The sequence below is a fragment of the Nannobrachium achirus genome (assembly GCF_963921795.1).
Source record: "Nannobrachium achirus genome assembly, chromosome: 8".
Taxonomy (NCBI): Eukaryota; Metazoa; Chordata; class Actinopteri; order Myctophiformes; family Myctophidae; genus Nannobrachium; species Nannobrachium achirus.
Genome location: NC_137817.1, coordinates 5299600 through 5325176, shown reverse-complemented (window position 1 = coordinate 5325176; position 25577 = coordinate 5299600). Strand labels below are relative to the sequence as shown.

The 25577-nt window shown below is 41.7% G+C and overlaps 1 protein-coding gene across 3 annotated transcripts in view; it reads right to left on the bottom strand.

Moving 5' to 3' along the window:
- Nucleotides 1-5583: 5583 nt before the first annotated feature.
- The window catches only part of LOC308290342 (myelin-associated neurite-outgrowth inhibitor-like), a 73374-nt gene continuing 53380 nt past the window's right edge, over nucleotides 5584-25577 (bottom strand). For 2 of the 3 annotated variants that reach the window (XM_080732138.1, XM_080732140.1), the window contains 4 exons: nucleotides 22646-22851; nucleotides 15413-15602; nucleotides 14057-14186; nucleotides 5584-10920 (listed from right to left, as the gene is read on the bottom strand). In XM_080732138.1, coding sequence (XP_080588264.1) covers nucleotides 14074-14186; nucleotides 15413-15602; nucleotides 22646-22851 — 509 coding nt within the window. In that variant the 3' untranslated portion in view covers nucleotides 5584-10920; nucleotides 14057-14073. The remainder of the gene's footprint in view (nucleotides 10921-14056; nucleotides 14187-15412; nucleotides 15603-22645; nucleotides 22852-25577) is intronic. The other variant, XM_080732139.1, reaches the window with a different exon arrangement.

Sequence of the window (25577 nt, the reverse complement as noted above, 5' to 3'; positions counted from 1 at the left end):
TTGCATTGGAGCAATGGACCTCACCAGGCACGCGTTGCATTGGAGCGATGGACCTCACCAGGCACGCGACACACATAGACATCAAAGGGGACTTATCTTTTAATTTATTTATTTTAAAAATGCATTGTTGCGCTGTGAATGTATTAGTTTTTCTTCTGTAAAGCACTTTGAATTGCCCGCTGTAATAGGTGCTCTATAAATAAAGTTACCTTGCCTTGCCTTGTCTTGAGCCCCTGCCCTTTTATCTGTCTGTAAAAAGTGTCCTCTCCAGACCATGACTGCAGTTTTTACCATGGTGAAAGAAATGCAAATCCCCTCTTTCCATGCCATACCTGAAGGCAGCATTCAAGAGAATTGCCTTGTCCAAACTCTCCTGAACTTGAATACAGCATCTTATGTTGAAAGAATTGCCCTCTCTGTGTGGAAATCAAGCAAAGAAAATAGCAGACCTCCAAGCTCACAACGCAACGCGTTCTGCTATTTTCTTTTCACTAAAACAGTTACAGTACATGGTGTCGCTTTTAGTACTTTCCTCAGACCTGCAGCAGCTTACAATCTTTTACTGTATGCCAGGCAGGGCCGGATCTACCCTTTAGCACTCGGTGGGGCAGGAAGAAATCATAGAAGCAAAATACAATGGGGGGACAAACCCCCAAAACACCTGAAATGCATAGATCTCTCTCTCTCTCTAATATCTGATCAGTTTATCTCTCCATCTAACTAGTTGTAGCAGAACATTTCAAATAGTTTAATATTTTTGAAATTTTAGATTTTTGCATGCCATCATGTTAGGTGGGGCAGACAGGGCATTTAGGGGGGCATTGCCCCCCCTTGCCTATGCCTAATATCCGGCCCGGATGCCAGGCATTAAGTGTAAGTGGTGAGTTGCATAATTCTGACCAGCATCTTTATAACAGTATTATGATGTGCAGTGCCAGGGAGTGATCACGTCCATTACAATGCTACGTGTGGCAAGTCTCATGCACCACCTGCTGACTCACTGAACCTACAGGAGCCTACAACCAGTAGTGGAAGAAGCAGCCTACGTGTGTGTGTGTGTGTGTGTGTGTGTGTGTGTGTGTGTGTGTGTGTGTGTGCGTGTGTGTGTGTGTGTGTGTGTGTGTGTGTGTGTGTGTGTGTGTGTGTGTGTGTGTATTCAAAATGTTATGAGCAGCCGTGGTGGAAAAATAACTCAAAAGTAAAAGTATCAATACTGCAATGTATAAATACACTTTTAGAAGTAAGTAAAAGTCCAGAATTCAGAGTAAAAGTACTCATTATGCAGAATGTCCCATTTCAAGTCTTCAAATGTATACAAATCTTTTGAAAATAGCAGATCTACAAGCTCACAATGCGTGCATTGTAAGGAAAATAGTGCCATTGGCCTCTGCCAATGTAAACACAGTATATACTGTACTACATTAATATAGGACATGATTACATGTCCTATATTAGCCAACATAGTTGACATGCATGATTACATGATTACACATAACATGATTACTAATGAAAATTAGCCAACATTGTGGACATGCATGATTATATATGATTACAAATGACATGATTATGTTACAATTATGCAACATAGTTGACATACAGTACATGATTATAAGATACCAACCACTTAAGCATTCGTGTTACTTTCATGTTGCTGCTGGTAAAGGCAAATGTTAACCCATTCAGGCCTAGAATTATTGAATGCTTTGACCAGTGAAAAATAGCAGATATACAAGCTCACAGCGCGGCACAGAGTGCCACGCAGTGAGCTTGTAGATCTGCTATTTTTGGAAAAAGTCGTGAAAATGTGTGCAAATCTTTGACTATATGTATTTTCAAAGCGAACATTTGTAACTCAAATGCTTGCTTCTGGGTGGTCTCTGGAACTAAATATTTTGAGGTGGGGGGTCCGTGGCCAAATACATATCATTTTGGGGGTCCTTCACATGAAAAGGTTTGAGCACCACTGACATAGTAGTCTCTCAAGAACGGACTAACTGAGCTCCAGTTAAGTGAAAAGGACCTTTTCTTTGATGATGGCGAGCCAGATTGCTGACATAGAAACATAGGTTTTTCAAAAAGTCTTAGGAGGATTCAAAAGACGCTTATAGAATCGGGCTGTGAGCTTGTATATCTGCTATTTTTCAATAGTTAAAGCATAATGATACACAATAATGTGTACCCGTTCTAAATGGGTTGTTAATATGTTTGGTAATAATACCGGTAATGACCAGCTTGACCAGCTCAGCAGAAGGATATAGCTGACCTGTTCTGACATCACAAAAACAATGAAATGAAAATGAAGGCCTGGCCCTAACTGGGCTGGCCCGAGGCCCTGTCTGGCCTTACTAATTAGCATACATTTTACGCCCTACCCGACCCGAAAACGTCAATATTAAGTTCATATATGGGCATTCCCAGATATGCCCTGTTAGGACAACCACACTAATACAATCACTTTTATGCCCATATATGGAGATCCCTGATGTCATCCATATTGGGGACTGCCCATAAGTCCGAAGGTTCATTAGTCCGAATTTAGTTAGGGTTACTGAGGTTAGGGTTAGGGTTAGGCATAGTATTCTTAACAAATTCGGACTAATGAACCTTCGGACTGATGAACCTTCGCCATATCTGGGAATGCCCATATATGGACATATTGTGTCAGTCTCATGTGGCCTACGACGTCAAGCATCTATGATGTCAGACTTCAGTCATCTCCATATATGGGACAGAGACTGCAACAAAGCAGAAAGCCTGCAACACTCCAAATTAGTCTTTATGGTTATCAATAATAACATGAGGAAAAGAAGAAGTCGCCAGCACACAAGGAAATCCTTTTCACATGATTTATTTACCTCTGTGGACAGAGACAACACACACATCTTCCTCAGCCTGAGGAAGACCGATCAGGTCGAAACGCGTCCGTTGTCTCTGTCCACAGAGGTAAATAAATCATGTGAAAAGGATTTCCTTGTGTGCGTGCGACTTCTTCTTTTCCTCATTTTTTTATCTCCATATTTGGGAAAATGTTTTTTGTTTTGTTGGTGAAAGTTGATCCCTTGCCAAAGTGCCAGCCCTCACCAAGCAGTCTGCTGTCAGTGTCCCCCAGGCGGATGCGTGCACGTGCACGTGCCCATGGGTGTCTTACTGGTTTATTTAGTTTGATTGAAAATAGAACTAGATCAGGTAAAATTGTCGCTTAATTCTTTGGAAATTTCGACATTTCAATACACTGATGAAACGAACGGAAATGTACTTGTAAATTGTACTATTTAAGGAAGTATGCTCCAGTACCTTAACTCGACTACAAATGTGAGCCACTTGCTCTTTTCATTTTTTAACAGGAATTTGACTCAAGTACTGGGCTTGAGTTGAGTACTTTGTCCACCACTCTTATACAGTATTTACAGCATCATTCAGTTTATTCTGGTTCTGAAGTCCAAGTGTTGCCGTGAAGCTCTGCTGTTGAGCCTCAGCCAATACATGAATCAATACTGAAATATTGAATAAACACCTGATCTTAACAGAAATAAACATGACAACACTGAACCAAATCTTTAAATAATATTTACAGTGGCTGGCCACTAATCAACATGATCTCAATAGTTATTTATTGAACTAGGAACTGGGAATTCACTCCAGAAAGGACTGAATCTCATTAAGAGGCCATATGTTCCATGTGTGTGGCCAGGACTGCTACATCCCACTGGATTATGAGGAGGAAGCAACATGGAATCACTGAGAAATTACCAAGGAGCTCATAATTTTATTTTGTTCTCTTTATTTTGAGTGCAAGAGAGACAAAGAGATGGGATATGAACCTGATGATATTTTATTGGTTTGGGATTATGCCCCATATTTAATGTCAGGATTGTTCACTGTTCAGAACATGCCGTCTGAACTCTGTTGTTTCTGAAACACGGATTGCACTGCCTAGTGTGTGATTGATTGATTGATTGAAGACTTTATTAGAAGTTTGCATAGAAAAAAGGTACAGGTTCATGACAGTACAGTTCACTGGTACAAGGTCAACTAAAAGGAGATCCTAGGAAAGCACTTGGCTTATGTACACAGGAAACCATTGAAGTATCTCATATAACATTGAATGACAGACAGATAGAACACAGTACCATGCAGCAAAACATTTACTTTTCAGAATTCAAATAAAAAGAAATAGCTGAAAATAAGCTGAACAGGATTCCAGTTAAGCAATGGCAGCTCTACAAGCTCTGAGCTTGTAGATTGGCTATTTTTGACCGGTGGTCACAACGCTCCTATACGTGGCTGTGTGTGTGGGTATGTATGTCTGTCTGCATCCGTGTCTGTATGTAGCCTGCAGTAACCTTTTCTGACCACACGTTAAGGGAGGGGCGCTGTTGTTCAGACTCACATTCTCTCGCACGCACGCACACACACCGCTCAGTTCACACAAGTGTGATTTTTTACTCTATGCATTGTGGCCCATTGTGTGAAAATATACTGGCCCGCTCCATAATCAAAGTTGATGTAGGCCTATATTAAAAGCAGTGCATAGGTCAAAATAATGTAGTAATTGGTGCAAGAGTTGCTAAATCAGACAGGATGCAATGTGTCGACTGCAGAGAGAAGTGAAAACCATCCCGTCTTACCCAACCTAAAGGAAGTCCTGGCGTCTTCATTTCCCTTTCACTTTACGAAAACTAAATAAAAACTCAATAAAAACTAAGCTGTGATGACTAAAACTAAGACTAAATATATTGACTATTTCGTCAACAAAATAAAAACTAGACTAAAACGTTAGGGAGGGACTAGTGGAGAAGAGAGTCATTTTATGTTTGGTTGCTCTCGGGTGTTGCGTGCTGAAAATAGCAGATCTACAAGCTCACAGCGTGTCGCGCGGTGAGCTTTTAGATCGGCTATTTTCAGTACGCAATCAAGTCATTACGATGTCATCAGCAAGGCCTGCCAAAATACATTTTAGTTGACTAAATCAACTGTAGATTCAGTCGACTAAAGTCTTATGATATTTAGTCGACTAAAATTAGACTAAAACTAAAACTTTTCAGGTGACTAAATTATGACTAAAACTAACTGACATTTTATTCAAAAGACTATGACTAAAACTAAATCAAAATTTGCTGTCAAAAACAACACTGCTCTACTCCAATGTTTTCTAAACTCCAGACACGTGTCACGGCAGACACATTATGAGTCAATATCCAGGGTCTTTTGTACTTGTTTTTTAATTGTACATACGATCTTATGTAATAATATACGATTTATATTTTTTTATTGTGGAAATGGGGCATTTTCTTGTTTGGGTCTGGTGATTTATTTTTTTAATTATGTGTGGTCTCGAGCTGAAAAAGTTCAAACTCCTGGTCTATTCTTAAAACATATGGGTGATCCCCCTCTTTAAAAAAAAGATGATGAAAAAAAATCACTTTATTCACACTTGCCTGGAAAATGTAATAAAGTAATACAAATGATAATCATTCAGGTGCACATTGCCACAGAATCCAGAATAATTTCACCACAGACAACCGTCTCCTTTTATAGGAAAATTTTAATAGTTATTCAATGTTCTACATTTTACAGTAAATATTATACAATTACAAACTTGGCTTAGTTATAGTACTAAGATCACTAACTGATCTTCAAAAAGAAAAAAAAGAAAAAAAATAACCCTCAACAACAAAAACATTAAAAAAACCAAAACGAAAAACAAAATGAAACAAATGTACACTTCATATCACAAGCCTGACGCGGATCCTTAACTCTGGACCAAATAGCTAACATACAATTCACTTCTCTCAACGTTAAAAAGACGTCGGGCTTCAGTTTGTGACACAAACGTACGGCAAGAATAGACCACCGTACTGTGTGTGCAAACTGGGTACCAAACTAAAACTTCCAAAGGTGGGGTTGTTCCTAATACTCCATCGGGGAGATACCAGTACTTTTTTTCTTTTTTGGAAGACAAGGAATTTCCACTTTTTGCATCACATTTAGTGTCAAATTAGACTAAAACGAGATCAATCTCGGACAAGTTGAAAATAACAAAAAAGCTGCAGCAGAACACCGAAGACATTTAAGAGCCTACTATGAATTTCAATAGTAGTGTTTCAATTTATATTCATGAAATAAACCTGCTAAAACTTGACCACTGCAAGGCAAAAAGAAAAAAGGGGGGGTTGAGGGGAGCTGGACCGAAACGTTTAAATGTATCTGAATGCATCTTCACTTTCCTTTCAAATGTGGAGGCATTATGTTGAAATGTCAAAAAAATAAAAGAAAATGAAATGAAATCTGCATTTAACTCATTTACTGTTTGGAAATGTTGCAAAAGTTGGAATGATGCACCAAGTGCAGGAATGAAATGATGAAATATCGAGATTAAGACAACCTTGTGTTCTTTTTTTGCCTCCAAACACGTCTTAAAATTGGCGACTTCTTTCACATAAGTGCAAACCAAAAAGAAAAAAAAAAAAAAAGGAACAAAGACGGGAAGGAAGCCGTTTCACCACCCCTAACGGAACTAAACCAGTCACCCTTTAAAGTACCCCACCAGACAGGGCCAGGAGCATCTCGGGAGCGAGTCGCTGTTACTACATGTCATCTTTTGGACACCCGACTCTAACCCTCACCTCCGTGGAGTGAGACGCTAACCCTCCGGTCGAAATGATGGTCGTTCGAAAGAGCGCGATTTACCAGAGCATCTCTTCCTCGGCCTTGAACCAAGGGCCCACAAAGAACAGACCTTTCCTTTTCTATCAACTAATAGATAGTCTAGTTTCAGTTCATGGCTCTGAACCGGACTTATACTTAGGCCTCATACTTTTGTCTTAAAATGGCACTGATGAAAGAACAATAATTTCTGTAGCAAGACATTTATTATTAATTATGGCTGCTCAAAGTCAGCCCAGGTCAAATTTTTCCTTATCAAATGTATGAGTCTGCCCAAAACACTCCAGTGGGTCTCATACATTTTTGTACCAGCCAAATATCTGATTTTAGGAACTTTGTTTACTTTTTCTTTTTTTAACTGCAGCCTGTTGACTGCGTTTCATTTCAGCCCGTGACCTTCCAAAAAGGTCAAAACGCTCCACCGTGTGTTATGGCAACGGTGCCATCTAGTGTTCAAACATGGAGTAGCTTTCAACATGATCAAGGCCATGATGATGCTATAACCAATACTAGTGTCGTTAATTCGGTCATCATCGACTCAATGCGACTCTCATTCCGGGAGGGGTGGTGAAAATGTTGAAATAAAAAAAAGTAAGCAAAGGTCAAGAAGAAATGGGCATGACTTGAAGAGAGGGAGAGTAGGGGTGGCATGTAGGATTTGATGGCATTTAGAATGACACTACGGTATGGCCTCAGAAGAGAGCGGTGGCATGGTGTGAAAGCAAGGGATGGATTCAGTGCCACTGCTGATATGCATTCAGAACGCCAGGAAACAGGAGCGCAGCAGGAAACACATCCACAGGAAGCTAGACGTTAAGGACTCAGTATTCACCAGCTAGGTTACTCTAAGAAATAAAGATATTTACTAAATGGTTACATTTTGAAATATGTCACATAATGGAGGGGGTTTGGGGAGGAAGGTTTGCAAGAGCAGTTTAATGTAATAATAGCTATTCACACCACAGAATGAAAATGGATAGAAAGAACACCTTCGTGGTGTGTCGTGGTAATCTCTTTTTATACACAAGCGGTGCATTAGCATTCAGGAATGCTGTCCACTCATCCATTATCATTCTGTGATTGGTCCTCCAGTCCCTTCCTTAAACTCAGGGTCTGTAAATTCAAGGAACGATAATCAGGCAACGACCAAGTTTCCTGGACAACGATGTGGAAGTTTCAGCGACCGTGGGGAACGCCACTGGGACCACAAGCATTGGTGACACCAAAAGGACGTCCCCTCCTGGGCCTGGTAGCCAAAAGGATGTCCCCTCCTGGGCCTGGTAGCCAACGTAGGTGACGTGACCACGGCCCCTTGATTGCATCAACACATCTCCACCTCCACTCAGTCTCATCGTTAACCATATTATTCACACGGCAACCACTTTGAATGGGATAAACAACACGTCGCTATTGTTCTGTGTTTGTTTGCACAGGGACCAACACATGATTTCAGTCAAAGGTGAGATTCTTTTTAATGAAACTGAAATTGTCTATTTTCTCTTTCTAAACGTGTATTGGAATGATTAGCACTTGAAGTAATCCCCCCCAAAACCCCTCACATATTTGTATTCCTCTTACAATAATGATGGTATTGGTGGTCATCACTTTATAATGTGAAATGTTATGTCCTCCCTATACACAAACACGTTAGAGCAAAATGGCTGCCATGTGAATGTGGTCAATAGACAGACCTCGCCTTAACTTCCCCCTCCTCCGTGAACAAATGATGTCGAGGACAGAGGTTAAGAGTTAAAAATATATAGATATATATATATTAAAAGCACAAACAGTAGCTGCCACACTAATGCAACCATGCTTAGCTAGAAACACACTACTGTACCACTCGCTGTATAAATATACTGCATTGTCTTTTAACTTAAAGAGATCAGATCCAATGGAATTGTGAAATACACCTGAATATTATGCATACCCATTATGACCGCTAAGGGTAAAAAAAAACAACAACATTAAACTGACCCAAAAAATACTGACACAAGTAGTGGTTGGTTAAATAAATTCTTAAGAAAAGTTAACATAACACTGCTGTCGTTAAGTGAATCTCTTGGTATTTTTCAGGCCCATTTGGGTAATTTCAGTCGTTTGGGAAACATGCTGTATTCTCCAAACTACATGGAGGTCAATGGTAAAAGAAGGTTTAACTTTTCTCATTAACCTCCCATGGCTTTCCTTCAGACAGCAGCGTTATGCCATACTCTCTGTTGAGAATGATTCCTACTAGTGTTCAAACAGGACTAAGAACACCTCACCCGACACACGCAACCCTATCATGTTTCTATTGAATTAAATGACATTATTATAAACTGCCTCTCTCTCTCCCCCACTCGCACTACAAAGCCTAGGTACCCGTTACTTGGCATTAAATTATAGTAATCAAGGTGGTAGTAGTAGTTGTTGTATTGTTGTCTTCTATTGTGCAACGTTTCATCACAAAGTTAATCCATAACCAAATTCTTGATATGTTCTATTCTTCTTAGCAGTAACTGTGATAATTCTGGGACAGAGGCTGCACACGAAGCCTGTGATCCGTATTTATAAAGATTACAATAAGCTTTTACCCCCCCAAAACAAATCCATTTAAAATGCTGAAAAATAATTACTGTGCGGTAACAGTTGGAGGCATTCCCTCTTATTATATTATTGCAATATCAAACCACTGGATCTACACACTTTCACTATAAATGCTTTTGTTACAACAATCTGTACTCTAATATCTCAGTCGCTTTTTTTCGTCTTCTTTTTAGATCCTGAAAAACGGCACCGACCTTATTTACCTAAACACCTGATCTCCTCTTGTCCCCTCCTAGTGCCACCCACGTCCCTTTAACGTCCTTCTCATTGACCTGAGGACACAGCCCCTCTACGGGCTGTGTCCACCACACACACACACCCCTAGACCCCGTGTATGGTGCACGTACGTGTGTGTGTATGTTTTGGTAACATCATAATCAGAGGTAAGTGCCACAATGTAATCCTGATTAGGTGTTGTGAGCTCAGCACAGGAAGTACGACCGCCGCATACTGTTGACACACCATTATAAATATTCTCACGTCTTATAATAATAATTTATCAGCCAATACTAAGCCACATACAAAAAGCTAAATGGCACGACCAAACGTCCTCGAAATGCTCTCTAGCTAAGTTAACGATAAATGACATGATGTGTCGCTCACGAAACAAACACACTAGCCTGCATAGTATGAAGTACTTGGTGTGTCGTTTAGTGCATACTAGGTACTACGCTAGTGTGGACAAAGCGGGACAGGTTAGAGCCTAATTTATGCACCCCAAAATAGCTTGCGACGCGGAGCGTCCGCGACGTGCCCCGAGCTCGTCGGTGGGCTATTTCCGTCACAATGAAGTATAAATGGGGCTCATCTGTAAGGTTTAAGTGCTCTGGTCGTAGCGACGCAGCTCACCAAAGGATGTCCTGACAGACAAAACACAAAACACACAAAACGAAAGAGGCGACTGACAGACAGACTGACAGACAGACGGACAGGCTACAAGCTGGAAGACAACTGTGGTTAAACTGGAAGTGAATGATGAACTGAAAGGAGACAGGAGGATGAGAGGGGGGGGGGGGGGGGCGGTAGGAAAGGAGGGTGGGAGAGCCAAGCTTATTTGGCCGAGTGTAAAGAGAAAGAACCTTGGTTTAAAAATGTCCTGGAAAATAAAAGTCCTAATAAAATGTAAAACCCTGTGCTGATATCTAGTCGTTAGAAATGTTGGCAGCATAAGTTGATGGCCATGGAGATGAGTGATAATAATAATAATGATGATGATGATGATGATGATGAAGTGCCCAATAAGACTCCAGCCAGCTGAGTAGCAGGCAGGACGACACACACACACACACACACACACACACACACACACCAGCGCACCATGGCAACAGGAGCAACCGACACCCGTGATTGGTCAAAGAGTCCCTCTGGAGTTTTCAATGACAGGTACAGCAAAGGAAGTGAGGAGGTGGAGGGGAAAAATAACATAAAAAAAAGAAAATTATAATTAAAAAATAATGTATGACCGGTTGGCAAATGAATTGAGAATTTAAAAAAAAGCAGCTTTTGTAAAAACATTAGAGAATGTGGCATAAAAACAATAGAAATAATAGTAAAGTGGCTGTTGCACTTTAGTTTTGTTCTTGCAGACAGGTGCCGAGTTCCCATGGAAACCATTGGGAGCCCATGTAAGACTCGAGTAGTTGCATACGATGGCGGACTCCAGATCTGCAGGAAGGGAGAGGAGATGCGTTAATGGGGCCGTACCTATGTTCCCAAGGGTCTATGTTCCCAAGGTTCTATGTTCCCCACTTCCCCCCCCAAAAAGGTTCTATGTTCCCCAGGTTCTATGTTCCCCACCCCACTCCTCAAAAAAAGGTTCTATGTTCCCCACTAAACCAAATAAAGGTTCTATGTTCCCCGCTCACAAAAAATGCAGGAAATGGTGGGCACAAACCAAAAATGCAGGTAATGGTGGGCGGGTCCGCATCAGAGTTCCGACGGTCCGGTATTCCGACACTAAAACTATAACCCTAACTCTACCCCCAACCCTAAACCTAACCTCAGTAAACCTTACCTCAGTAACTAACCTGCCTTACGCTAAGTAACTAACCTGCCTTACGCTAAGTAACTAACCTGCCTTACGCTAAGTAACTAACCTGCCGACGCTAAGTAACTAACCTGCCGACCATGTCGGAACAGCGGATGCCCAGTCATCCAAAAAATATGGTGCCCAGATTTCCCTAGTGCCCCCCTGTCCCACTATATAGTATTTGTAATTGTTTCTTGCATTTTTGTATGAGCGGGGAACATAGAACCTTTTTTAGGTAAATGGGGAACATAGAACCTTTTCTTTGTGGAAGTAGGAGGGGAACATAGAACCTGGGGAACATAGAGCCTTTATTTGGTAAGAGGGGAACATAGAACCTTTTTTATAGGTGAAAATGGGGAACATAGACCCTTGGGAACATAGACCCTTGGGAACATAGGACGGACCCCGCGTTAATGACTGGAGAAGACATCCTCTGGGGTCAACAGCAGGAAGGGATTATATTAGTGCACTCTAACCACAAGGCCCCAGACATGGTACCGCATGGCTCTAGCATCAAGGGATGGGACGATATGAAAATTGTGACAAAATAAATCACGATTTACTATATTATCGCGATAATCAAAATCCATTATCCTGGGGTGGAACATTTGCCAAAAATAGCAGATCTACAAGCTCAAGCGTTGCGACGCGTTGTGAGCTTGTAGATCGGCCATTCTCTCTAGAAGACATTTGATAGAGTGAAAAAAAGACTATCAAGTATGTATATTATAAGCACCTTTTACCAATTATAGAGGGTTTAAATGGTACCAGATATGCAGCTCGGCAAATAAAAGGTGAATTGATCCCAGTGCATGACAGAGGACGATATCACGATAAATGAAATCTCCACGATACGATTATCGTGAGTGTATTTTATCACGATAAACAATAATATGGGGTATCGTCCCATCCCTACTAGCATCATGTCATTCTCAGTCTTAGAATAGATCAGGTTCTTGCTCATCGTCAGGCTTGTTCTAAACCTGGCCAGTGGTTCACAGCCGCCTCAGCCTTTGTATTTATTCATGTACCCCAGAACTATTGAGTTATATGTACACTTATGTTGTAATAGTAGGGGGAACATAAGAAAATCTGCAAAGTAAATCGTTACCAAGAAATTTCTTCACCAATGTGTTTCTAAAAGGTGTGTAATAATATGTACTAAAAGGTTGAAATTCAACTCCCGGGGGAAACCTCATAAAAAACTGATTTGTGTTTGTGTCCCATTAACTTTACTATACAGGAAAAACTACAAAAAAATAAATCTGCTTTAAGTAACATGTGAGGGGTCAAACTAGGGGTTTTTCATGATGCTGAATCCATTGCAAACATTTGTTTTGCACGAAAAACATTCCATGGGCGACAAATGGCCCCCACAAAACAGTGAAAAGTGACGATTCATCACTAAACCATCATTTTGTGGGTCCGATTTTAGCCCAAGGAATGTTTTTCGTGCAAAACAAATGCTTGCAAAGGATTCAGCATCATGAAAAACCCCAAGTTTGAACCCTCACATGCTACTTAAAGCAGATGTATTTTTTGTATTTTTATCCTGTATAGTAAATTAATGGGACACAAACACAAATCAGTGTTTTTATGAGGTTTCCCCCGGGAGTTGAATTTCAACCTTTTAGTACATATTATTACACACCTTTAGAAACACATTGGTGAAGAAATTTCTTGGTAACGATTTACTTCGCAGATTGGTCAAAGTCATGGGGGGGTCCATGGCCTAATGCCCACCATTGAACGTTTGAGAACCACTGAAGTAAACACATCAGAAAGCAGTCGGTTTCCCAGAGAGGACAACCAATAGGCCTGTCACAATTATGACATAATCGTCTAATCGCAATTATTTGTCATAAATTAATCCCAATTATTTTATACATAATTGTGTCCATGTTTAAAAAGGTTCATATATTTTCAAACATTTTCAAAAATAGTGGAGATGGAGATAGCAGATCTACAAGCTCACAACACAGCTATTTCCAATATCAATGTTCTTTTTAAAGTTGTCAAATATGTCAGTCGTTTCTTTGTATATTTAACTCATTTGCCGCGATCCCCGACGAAACCGAAGATTTTCTGCTGTGCCGCCCTGCCATGCCCGAGCAACCCGAAGATTTAATTAGCTTTAATCATTATAAAACAATTAAAAGTATGATCGCTGTTTATCGCCAATTCGGACTCTTTAGGCCCGCCTCTTAACTGTATCCGGCCGCATTTCCTGTTTTGACCGGATCTAGGTTTCCGTATCCGGTCTGAGGCCGCGTCATAGCTCCCATAGATTTGCATGTAAACAAAGGAAGGAGCTGCACGGCCATAGAATGGTCTTTTTTCACGTATTTATTTTATTTGGAAACTGTTATGAGTCTTTTACCCGCCTGGCATATGATCTGCGCACAGATCGTCTGCTATGTGCGCGAAAGTGCCCACGCAGGACCATAGCGCACAGCTCTGCCTTTTACATTAGTTTTTGTGTAAACAGTGGCAGATACAGCCTGACAACGGATATGCCTTTTTCCAATGGGATTGTTTTATTCGAAAGCTGATGTCGGGTCTACACGCCACCTACATGATACACTCACATGCCCACGTTAAAAAGTAAGGACAATTTGGCAGTTCAGCTATGTTTAAAATCGCAAAAAATTAGTTAATTGTCAGCGACAAAAACACAGTCGCTAATCACAATTATTTGAGTGACAATAATCGTCATGTAAAATGTCATAATCGTGACAGCCTAATAAACGGTACAAAAGCAAAGTGACTCACGTAGTGAATGGTGGGCTCTACCAGTGGGGTGGCACATAGCTGTACCCAGGTGCCCCCTGGGGCCTATAGGTTGGCACGGTGACGGGGTGGGCTCCGATCTGGGCGTGCTGGGGCGCTGTCAGCAGGGTCCCTAAAGGGAAACAGTGACACCGGTCTGGGTACAAACAACTGAGACGTTTTATGAAGGAAAACAACTCACTCAAAGCACGGAAACATTGGAAATGTGTGCAATACAGCTGTTGCTGTAACATTATAGAGTCATAATAATAATAATAAGCCAACATGATGGGCTGAATGCTAGGAACATTGTGGTAAATACAAATGGAATGTCATTAAATCTGCTCGTTTTAAAGGACAACCTTTTTTTTTACAACAAGGGTTCATATTTTAGATTGTAATTAGAGAAAAGAAAAGATGAATGTTATGTTTTCATTTACTGCTTTCTATTGTTTTTGCGATTTTAGTATTTTGATTTCAGTGGGTGGGGGCATGGGTACAAGTGTCTAAATATGTATTTTTAGACACAATAAGCCGTCAATTTCTTTGTTACTATTTACACCAGCCCCCATAAGTCACATCTGCCCATTAAAGATTGCGGTGCATCTTGGGAATGGGCTTATTGTGTCTAAAAAGACATATTGGGGGCATGCATGCAAATCAAAATCATTAAAATCACTAAAGCAATAGAAAGAAGTAAATGAAAACATCTTAACACTCATCTTTTCTCTTCTCTAATGACTATCTAAAATATGAACCATTGTTGTAAAAAAACAAAGCTGTCCTTTAACCACTTGTTTTAACCACTTTTCAAGTCATTGTCATTATTCTTTAAGAGCTTTACAGCAAAATGACACTCTGGTAGAGGTTTGGCGTTGCGTAGTTAGAGGACGACTTCACCCATCATAATTGGTCCTCACTAACGCTCATTAGAATATGGTACCACTTTGGCCTACTTGTCTCAGAGGAGGGCTGTGGACAAGTCCAGAAACTATTTTCGGCAAAGAGGTTTAGTGTAGAGAGGACAAAAGAGCAGACTAAGTACAGAGTGAAAGGTCAAGTTTATTAGGCCTAAGTATTGACGATTCAAGTGGTTAAATATCTGAAAACATAAATTGACATGAATCCAAAATACACTGACGATAGTCCTGTCAAATGATGAAACCATATGGAATCTATGAACAGGTTGTTGGGGTCCCTGCTTCATCTCTATCTCAACTAAGGAGTACTTAGCCTGAAAACGTTGGAAGACCCCTGAAGTACACAACCCAAACCCCAGACTACCAAAGTGCCATTTTGCGTTTAAGTCTCCGACAAACAACCTGAATTGAAGTGATAACAGAAGGTTCCTGGTTGTACCTGCGCTCATAGCCATGGTGGTCCCTGCCACCATGCCCATGGCAGCCATCTGGTTGTTGCGGGGGTTGGACATGGGGACCTGGGCGGGGTAGAGCGCTGCAGAGGGGATGCTGTTGGGCTGGACCACCGTGGTGTGGTGGATGACATGTGGCTGAGCCGCATACACCGGCTGGGTGTAGTACGCCCCCTGCTGGAAGCACAACACACAAACAGTATGAGACACACTATACATCATAATCTACAGTTTACAGCTTTAAGCATTTAGCAGACGCTCTTAATCCAGAGCCATTTACAATAAGCAAGGTAATAAATACAACAAGACAATAAGCAAGTTAATAAATACATCAACATCAACACATCAAATGCATAGAAGTTATGGCAGCCAGAACACACCCAAATATGGATTTTGAGGTTTTTGATTTTTCTGGCATAAATCAGGGCTATTGAACACCCTTTACATCTGTGTGTTGGTTAAAATAATATTGAACCAATGGAAAGTAGTGAAAAGCCCTTCAGGTCAAAACCTCCTAACTCCACTTGAGCTCAGCAGAGATATGTAGAGATATGTAAAATATGTAATTCGGCAACGGTTTGTTACAATTTAGACATTTAGCAGACACTCTTAATCCAGAGCGATTTACAATAATTAAGGGAATACATTAATACATCAACATCTATACATCAAATGCATAGAAATAGTAGACTAAAAGGGAACACACACCGGCCGTGGACAGTGCGCGTCAAAACAGCCGCCCCCATTATTTTCAATGAACTAACCCACACCGGCGGCGTCAGACGCACCCAGGCACTTCACGCATGCCAATACTGCGACGCTGTGCAGACGCCCACAGCCGGTGTGTGCTTTCTAGGGATGGTCCGATCAGGTTTTTTGGAACCGATCAGCGAGCACCGATCACAAAAGTTTGATCACCCGATACCGATCAATCACCGATCCGATCAAGTTATTATTTATATTTTCTAAATGTTAATGTTTTAACTTTAATTCATTCATTCACTCATGGATTCATTTATATATTTGCCTTACAGTTATTTACCAGCATTACTATGTATTTATTATCATAGCAGTAACTAATTATTCCTTCAGCACTGTGGAAATCAATACCCCAAAATGGCCTCAAGTGGGCATACTGAACGGCTGGTTGATCGGATGCACCGATCGGATCGGTGAATTTACCTTTTGATCTAAACCACCGATTATCGCCGATCACGCTTTGATCGGCCCGATCCGATCCATTGCCGATTGATCGGTAACATCTCTAGTGCTTCCCTTTAGAAAAACATAGGTAGACTAAAGCCCGGATCATAGTCGGGTCCGCGGTGGAAGGCTATCCACTGCGGTGTAGTCTTTTCGAGTCTTTTTGAGTCATGAAACTACAACGTTACATCATTCCTCACGGTGGAGAGCTTTCCACCGCGAGTCACAACACATCTCTCTGTTTTTACTATCAGACAGACAAGCTCTACACCCCGTTCACTGATTGGTTGACCTGAACCGGTCTAGACGGGGTAAAGGACTTCACCGTGGGCCGTGACTATGATGGCCTGCACTTATTTTCTGACTTGAGGTGGAAAGCGTTCCACCTCAAATTTGCGGTGAATAGCTCTCCACCGTAGACTCTGATCCGTGCTTTAGCACCTATTCAGTAAAAAACAACAAACTAAATAATAATAAGCTATCTAAATGACAAGTATGGTCATTGAGGGTAGGTCAGTGCTATGGGCCTAGGTGGAGTCTGAAGAGGTGAGTCTTCAGACCATGACGGAAGCTAGGGAGTGAGTTTGCAGTACTAAGTGCAACTGGGAGTTTTCCACAGTTTGAGGGCCAGCAGTGTGAAGAGTCTGTTCTGTTGATGTATGGACATCACCGATGTCCATACATCAACAGAACTGCAAATTGATTAAGCCTGAGACATGACGGACATCAATGTTGTTAAAAAAAACATAAGTTGTTGCTGACTTGTTGAGTCTCCTCTCGTGGGCTTATCTCAGTAAGTAAATAAGTAAATTAGAAAAAGATCTAAGTAAGTAAATAAGAAAATGCGGTTCAACAATGAGTTTTCTCAGTGGAGTGCTAGACCAAAATAAAAATAATAATAATAATCTGTATACATATCAAAAATATGAATTAAAAGAAATCCCCAAAAGGTAGCACATGCAAAATTTCAAATGAAATGGAGGACAAAGTACTCACATTTCCATTTTGTATTGGCACGCACCAATAAACAAATCAATTATTATATTAAATGATTGATTAGATATTGGAGCAGCATTAGTAATACAGACAACTATTAAATAATGAACAAACAATAACAAAAAAATAATATTGCTTGTACCATACTATGTACACTGTAAGCATAAGCAATGCAACACCGCTTTATGCCACTAGAGGACAGTGTGAGTCCACATATAACTCCAGCATACAGCAGCTCACTCTCTAGTCTCTACACAAAGTGAGCAATGTGACTCTAAACATATTCTTAGCTTACTTTCTCTAAACACTCCCTTTCTCCAATAAAGTGTTTATACCAGTATTAAAAAAAGCTGCTAATATTGCCTAAAATTCTGCTATTGTTTATATTATGGCAATCCTACTGTATATCACGGACTGTAACACATGAGGATATTTCATTTACAGTAAACAATGATCTGTATTTTATTTTGAATGCATAATTGATGTTGATGTTGCGGTACCATTTTACACTCATTCTGTGTAGGGTAAGGTCTTCAACAGGGGGTCCGGGACCCCTAGGGGGTCCTCAGAGTTACTACAGGGGGTCCCCCAAATCTTTGTGTGATACAAACTTGTTTTTTCCCATTTTTATATTAACCACTTGAACCCTAGCGTCCATATTCTGAGAACTTTAGCCAAAAATAGCAGATCTACAAGCTCACAACGCCTCGCGCTATGAGGCGTTGTGAGCTTGTAGATCTGCTATTTTTGGAGGTTTGGTGTAGAGGGGAAAAAAAGCACATTAAGTACATAGTGAAAGATCAAGTTAATTAAGTATTGATGGTCCAAGTGGTTAAATATTCTAAAACACAAATTGACATGAATCCAAAATACACTGATGATTGTGCTGTCAAACAATGAAACTATATGGAATCTATGAGCAGGTTGTGAGGGTCCCTGCTTCATCTCTCTCTCTCAACTAAGGGGTCCATTGAAGACCCCTGGTGTAGGGTTTACATTACTACTGACTGGGGTCAGTAGATCAGAATTGACGGATACTGTATGCGAGTTTCATTCTCCATTTCCTGAAAAGTCATGGTTTCCATTCCACTGCGACAATACGCTATTTTATATATTAGGGATGGGACGATATGAACATTTCACATCACGCTTACTGTGACCAAAGAAATCACGATTTTTACGATATTATCACGATAATCAAAAATATCCCCGACATCCATTATCCTGGGGCGGAACAATTGCCCAAAAAATCGCAGATCTACAAGCTCACAACGCGTTGTGAGCTTGTAGATCTGGTATTTATTGGCAAAGACATTTGATAGTGTGAAAAAAAAAGACTGTATCAAGTACGTCGATTATAAGTACATCTTACCAATAGAGGGTTTAAATGGTACCGGATATGCAGCTCGGCAAATAAAAGGTGAATTGATCCCAGTGCATGACGGAGGACGATTTGACGATAAATCAATTCTCCACGATGCGATTATCGTGAGTGTTTTTTAACACGATAAACGATGATATCGCGTATCGTCCCATCCCTAGTATACATCACATACAGTATACAGAAATTGGCGAACATTCAACAATAATAGCCGGTCAACAAGCTCACAGCGTTATGTGCTGTGTGAGCCTGTAGAGCCGGTCAACAAGCTCACAGCGTTATGTGCTGTGTGAGCCTGTAGAGGTTCAACAAGCTCACAGCGTTGTGTGCTGTGTGAGCCTGTAGAGGTTCAACAAGCTCACAGCGTTATGTGCTGTGTGAGCCTGTAGAGGTTCAACAAGCTCACAACGTTATGTGCTGTGTGAGCCTGTAGAGGTTCAACAAGCTCACAGCGTTATGTGCTGTGTGAGCCTGTAGAGCCGGTCAACAAGCTCACACCGTTATGTGCTGTGTGAGCCTGTAGAGCCGGTCAACAAGCTCACAGCGTTATGTGCTGTGTGAGCCTGTAGAGCCGGTCAACAAGCTCACAGCGTTATGTGCTGTGTGAGCCTGTAGAGGTTCAACAAGCTCACAGCGTTATGTGCTGTGTGAGCCTGTAGAGGGTCAACAAGCTCACACCATTATGTGCTGTGTGAGCCTGTAGAGCCGGTCAACAAGCTCACACCGTTATGTGCTGTGTGAGCCTGTAGAGCCGGTCAACAAGCTCACAGCGTTATGTGCTGTGTGAGCCTGTAGAGGGCGGTCAAACAAGCTCACAGCGTTGTGTGCTGTGTGAGCCTGTAGAGGGCGGTCAACAAGCTCACACCATTATGTGCTGTGTGAGCCTGTAGAGCCGGTCAACAAGCTCACAGCGTTATGTGCTGTGTGAGCCTGTAGAGGTTCAACAAGCTCACAGCGTTATGTGCTGTGTGAGCCTGTAGAGGGTCAACAAGCTCACAGCGTTATGTGCTGTGTGAGCCTGTAGAGCCGGTCAACAAGCTCACAGCGTTATGTGCTGTGTGAGCCTGTAGAGGTTCAACAAGCTCACAGCGTTATGTGCTGTGTGAGCCTGTAGAGGGTCAACAAGCTCACAGCGTTATGTGCTGTGTGAGCCTGTAGAGGGGTCAACAAGCTCACAGCGTTATGTGCTGTGTGAGCCTGTAGAGGTTCAACAAGCTCACAGCGTTATGTGCTGTGTGAGCCTGTAGAGGGTCAACAAGCTCACAGCGTTATGTGAGCCTGTAGAGGTTCAACAAGCTCACAGCGTTATGTGCTGTGTGAGCCTGTAGAGGGTCAACAAGCTCACAGCGTTATGTGAGCCTGTAGAGGTTCAACAAGCTCACAGCGTTATGTGCTGTGTGAGCCTGTAGAGGGTCAACAAGCTCACAGCGTTATGTGCTGTGTGAGCCTGTAGAGGGTCAACAAGCTCACAGCGTTATGTGCTGTGTGAGCCTGTAGAGGTTCAACAAGCTCAGCAGCGTTATGTGCTGTGTGAGCCTGTAGAGCCGGTCAACAAGCTCACAGCGTTATGTGCTGTGTGAGCCTGTAGAGGTTCAACAAGCTCACAGCGTTATGTGCTCTGTGAGCCTGTAGAGCGGCTTCTTTCAGCCAGCAGAGAGAGTTGGTGCAGAGCAGTGGTTTTCAACCGTTTTTCATATCAAGGCCCATTATTTATTGGGCGTTTGAGCCACGGACCACCATTTGATGAGATTTAGCCTCTCATAGTCCAGGCGTTTTGGGCAGTATTTTGATGGAATCGTGCACTTTACGATAAAAGCATGAAATTTGGCACACAGTTAGAACATTTTTGGCTATAGGGACATCGCAGATTTGTCTTGGGAAACCTTTGGGAGCCAATCAAAGTTGGGCTCTCATAGACTTTACTAAAATAATAATAATAATAAAAACAATGCTTTAAGTAGCATGTGAGGGGTCAAACTACAGTAGGTGTTTTTTCGCGATTCTGAATCCAATGCAAGCATTCGTTTTGCACGAAAAACATTCCTTGGGCTAAAAACGGCCCCCATAAAACTATGGTTTAGTGATGAGTCATCACTTTTCACAGTTTTGTCAGGGCCGTTTTTTTCAGAAAGGAATGTTTTTCGTGCAAAACAGATGCTTGCATTGGATTCAGAATCCCGAAAAACACCTACAGTATGCTAACCTGACTTTCGCCAGATAGTTGCAGCAGTGCGTAACGCTCTGCCTTACATCTGGGATCTCTTGGCCAGACTCTATGTAAGGGGCGGGCCATTTTTTGAATTTCTGTAGCAGGTGATTGATGTGGCCGTTTCTATCACAGTCTGGGAGTGCCAACTCCAACCACTCATATTGGCCTGTCTGCATGACGTTGCAGACAGGCAACGTCATGCACTCAGGCAACGTCACTCTATTGGCTCAGAGCCGCTCAGAGCCCGCCCATAGCTGCCGCTGATTGGTCCGGCCCGGGACTTTACGAGTGTTATCAACGCTGGCGGACCGAGCCCAGATGGTAAAGCAATGCAACGCAATGCTGCCACCATCTGGCGAAAGTCAGGTAACTCACATGCTACTTAAAGCATATTTATTTTTTGTATTATTTTAGTGTATAGTAAAGTCTATGAGAACCCAACTTTGATTGGCTCCCACAAGTTTCCAAAGACAAATCTGCGATGTCCCTATAGCCAAAAATGTTCCATATGGCATGTTCTAACTGTGTGCCAAATTTCATGCTTCTATCATAAAGTGCACGATTTTTGCTCGAAATGCTCGGACTACAGACCCAAAACTTGGGAAGAATATTTTGTGAATATTTTGTTATCGTTGGATAAGTCCACAACTCCATGCTGCATTGATGTGGAGAGAGAACAGGCAAATCATGAAATCATAAAAATCTACTAATTGTGTAGACTTCTTGTAAATCAAGAAATTCGGATGTTTAACAATAATTTAACTCTTGAGAGCCTAAAATAAAAACCAAGGGGACCTGTGAGGGTCGATGTTATGCTCTCAAGAGTTAAAGGAGGACTTTGCCACTTTTCAACCTATCTTCATATAATAGGTCCTCACTAATGTTCATAATAAAATTGCATCTACTCGGTCCAAGTCTCTTAGGAGAGCTGTGGGATGTTCAGAAATCCATAGTCTTGTGACATCATCATTTGACAGATTTCTTTTTAAACAATATCTTTGAAAACATATATTTGATTTGTATTATCGCGAGAACAGTAGCTTCCACTTTAACAAGGCAACTTTTCAGGAATAGAAAGCCTGCATTTTCTATTAGCTTGGATTCTCCATTGATGATGTCACAAGACTATGGATTTCTGAACTTCCCACAGCTCTCCTAAGAGGACTTGGACCGAGAAGAATTTGTGTTTGCAATTTTATTATGGACATTAGTGAGGACCTATTATATGAAGATAGGTTGTGAAGTAATCCTTTAAGCATCTTTAAGGGTCCATTAGGTTACCAGCTGTCCCGTCATTCAGCTGGGGACCACCTGGAACCTGGTTGAAAACCAGTGGTGTACTGTAGAGGGGGGGTCATGGGGGACCCCCCCCAACAAAGCAAGGGTTTAGTTGGGTTAGAAGCATGGGATGTGATTAATGAGTTGTCTGACCTGTGCTGCATATAGGTTCTGCAGGTCCTGCTGAGTTATTAGTGGTCTGACCTGTGCGTAAAGGTTCTGCAGGTTCTGCTGGGGGTAGGCACTGCGGATGGGGTACATGGCCGTTGGGTATGGGGTAGGGGTGGGGGTGTAGGGAGGAGGGGCTCCGTTCGTCTGGGTGGGAGGCACTTTGTATTGGGTGCCCGCCGCGGTGTATCCTGGAGAGAGGGGGGGGGGGGGGGGGAGGAGGGAGAGAGAGAGAGAGAGAGAGAGAGAGAGAGAGAGAGAGAGAGAGAGAGAGAGAGAGAGAGAGAGGGGGAGAGAGAGAGAGAGAGAGAGAGAGAGAGAGAGAGAGAGAGAGAGAGAGAGAGGACAAGAGACAAACACATTAAATCAGTGGTTCTCAACCTGTGGGTCGGGACCCCCAGGGGTGTCCCCAAATTAGTTTGGGGGGGGGGGGGGGGGTCCCCAGATGATTAACTTAAAGTGTGCAACATTGTTTTCTCACTCAACAGTAAACAAACCAACATAACGTTTCCAATGTTATGTTGTCCAATAGTCCCAAACCTCAAGGCACCCCTAGAAATGTATCTTTCATCCGAGGCACCCCTACATTACATTCATAATTTTTACTCCCAGCACCTTATTCTAGTGATTATGTTGCAAGGAAAACGTTGAGATGATAAGACATTTTGGTTAGAACTGACTGAAAATAACTAAATATATTTTTTAAGTGTCCAAATAAATTCCAACTATTATCAAATTATCTCGCGGCACCCTGGACTGCTGTCACGGCACCCCAGGGTGCCCCGTCACCCACTTTGAAAACCCCTGTTATAGAGGGTATCTGCACATTTCTTTGGCCTTTTTTTTTTTTTTTTATGCCTTTATTTTATAGGATAGTAGACTGACAGGAAATGGGGAGAGAGATGGGGAATGACATACGGTAAAGGTCGTCCGGATTGGGAATCGAACCGGCGACGCCAGCTGGCATCATAGCCTAATATGTGGTATGCGCCTTGACCACCAGGCCAGCAGGCGCCCTGGTATCTGCACATTTCTAAAGTTACAATTTAAGGGCTTTTTAATACCTCTAAAATGACAAATTAAACATTGGCCAAATTGTCAAATGTTAGAGGCAGAAATTGTGTTGCGAGGCATTGTGAGCATGTAAATCTGCTAATTTCACAATAGAAGCGTGTTATACAAAATGTAATGCCTCAACTCTTAGTTCGTCAGGGTGTGGGGGGTCCCCAGTTAAAATATGATTATTTTTTGGGGGTCCCGGCCTGAAAAGGTTCAGAACCCCTGAATGAAATGACCGTTATGTGTGTGCACTGCTGTAAACTTTGACCACACCTCTATGCATCTACAGTACACCTTCCATGCCTTCAACCTGCCGACTCTAGAACAGGGGTTTTCAAAGTGGGTGACGGGGCACCCTGGGGTGCCGCGACGGCAGTCCAGGGGTGACGGCCGGGGCACCTTTGGGTGCCGCGACGGCAGTCCAGGGGTGCCGCGAGATCATTTGATATTTGGAATTTATTTGGACACTTGACAAAATATTTAGTATCATTTTAAACTTGAAGTACAAACGTATTTTCAGTCGGTTGTAACCAAAATGGCTATTATCTCAACGTTTTCCTCGCAACATAATCACTAAAATATCGTCACTGTCGGGCAGAAACCTCGTATCTCCAAGTTTCAGATGTGTACGTCTTTTGGTAAAGCAAAGCCCTGCTTCATCATACAAGACTGTCGCACAAAACTAGTGAAAACAGCCGATCTACAAGCACACAACGCCCACTAGTTTAGTACATTTTATAGATGATAAATACAAAACGAACGGTCTTGGACATACAAGGTTTCCACCCGACAACGACGATATGTTATAAATATAAGGTGCTGGGAGTGAAAATTATAATGTAGGGGTGCCTCGGATAAAAAAAAAATATTTATGGGGTGCCCTGAGACAAAAAAGTTTGGGAACCCCTGCTCTAAAACTCCATTATTACTTGCGCCAGCAGAGCGTGAAAGTACTGCATTTATTTTATTATGGATATAAATAAGTAAACACTGATTATCTGCCAAATACATGGACATTGTATATTGACAAACCTGCACCTTGACATGAACCCAGAGATTACACTCATTTATCGATAGACCAGTGTAGCTATTATGGAAAGGAAAAGTAATTAAACGCCTCCTTTTCATTTTCTTAAAAATGCTAAATACAATGCACAAGTAGGTAGTATCGATACAATCGATTCTTTGCACTGCCGATTCGATACGATACAAATTCAAACGATACGATTCGATTTTAGCTGTTTTCATTTCGATATAATTAGATTCTTTTAAGTTAAAAACAATATTTCGATGCAGTTACTATTATCGTTACACCCCTACTATCTATCTTATTAGCGAATAATGGCATCTTCTAATGTTAGTAAGTATTTTTTGTCTGTTTACACGAGACACCAAATTATACACTTAGGGCTGCAACTAATTATTATTTTCATGATCAATTAATCTGCTGAAGATTTTTTTGGCCAGACCAGTGGCCATTGACTGACTGGGGGATTAAGTTACATCATCAGTCAGCCGGTTGGCCCGGCAACAGAGTAGCCAATCTCAAAGCAATCATCCCTCGAGGCTATTCTGTAGCCTGTCCTTGTTTGGCCAAACAACTACCGTAAAGCAAGCCAATTGCAAGGCTATGGGACATAGTGAACGGAGTGTAAGTCTTGTAGGGCCTCCTCACCTACTGTAGGGTCAGATCTACGGGCTGCCAGAGAGGAGAGCTCACAGCAGCGTTGATTTCGTCAAAAAATGTTTGTCGACTGCATCTTTTTCACTGACTAAACAAAATAATAACTAAATTAAAACTAAGCCGTGATGACTAAAACTAAGACTAAATGTATTGACAATTGCATCAACAAAATAA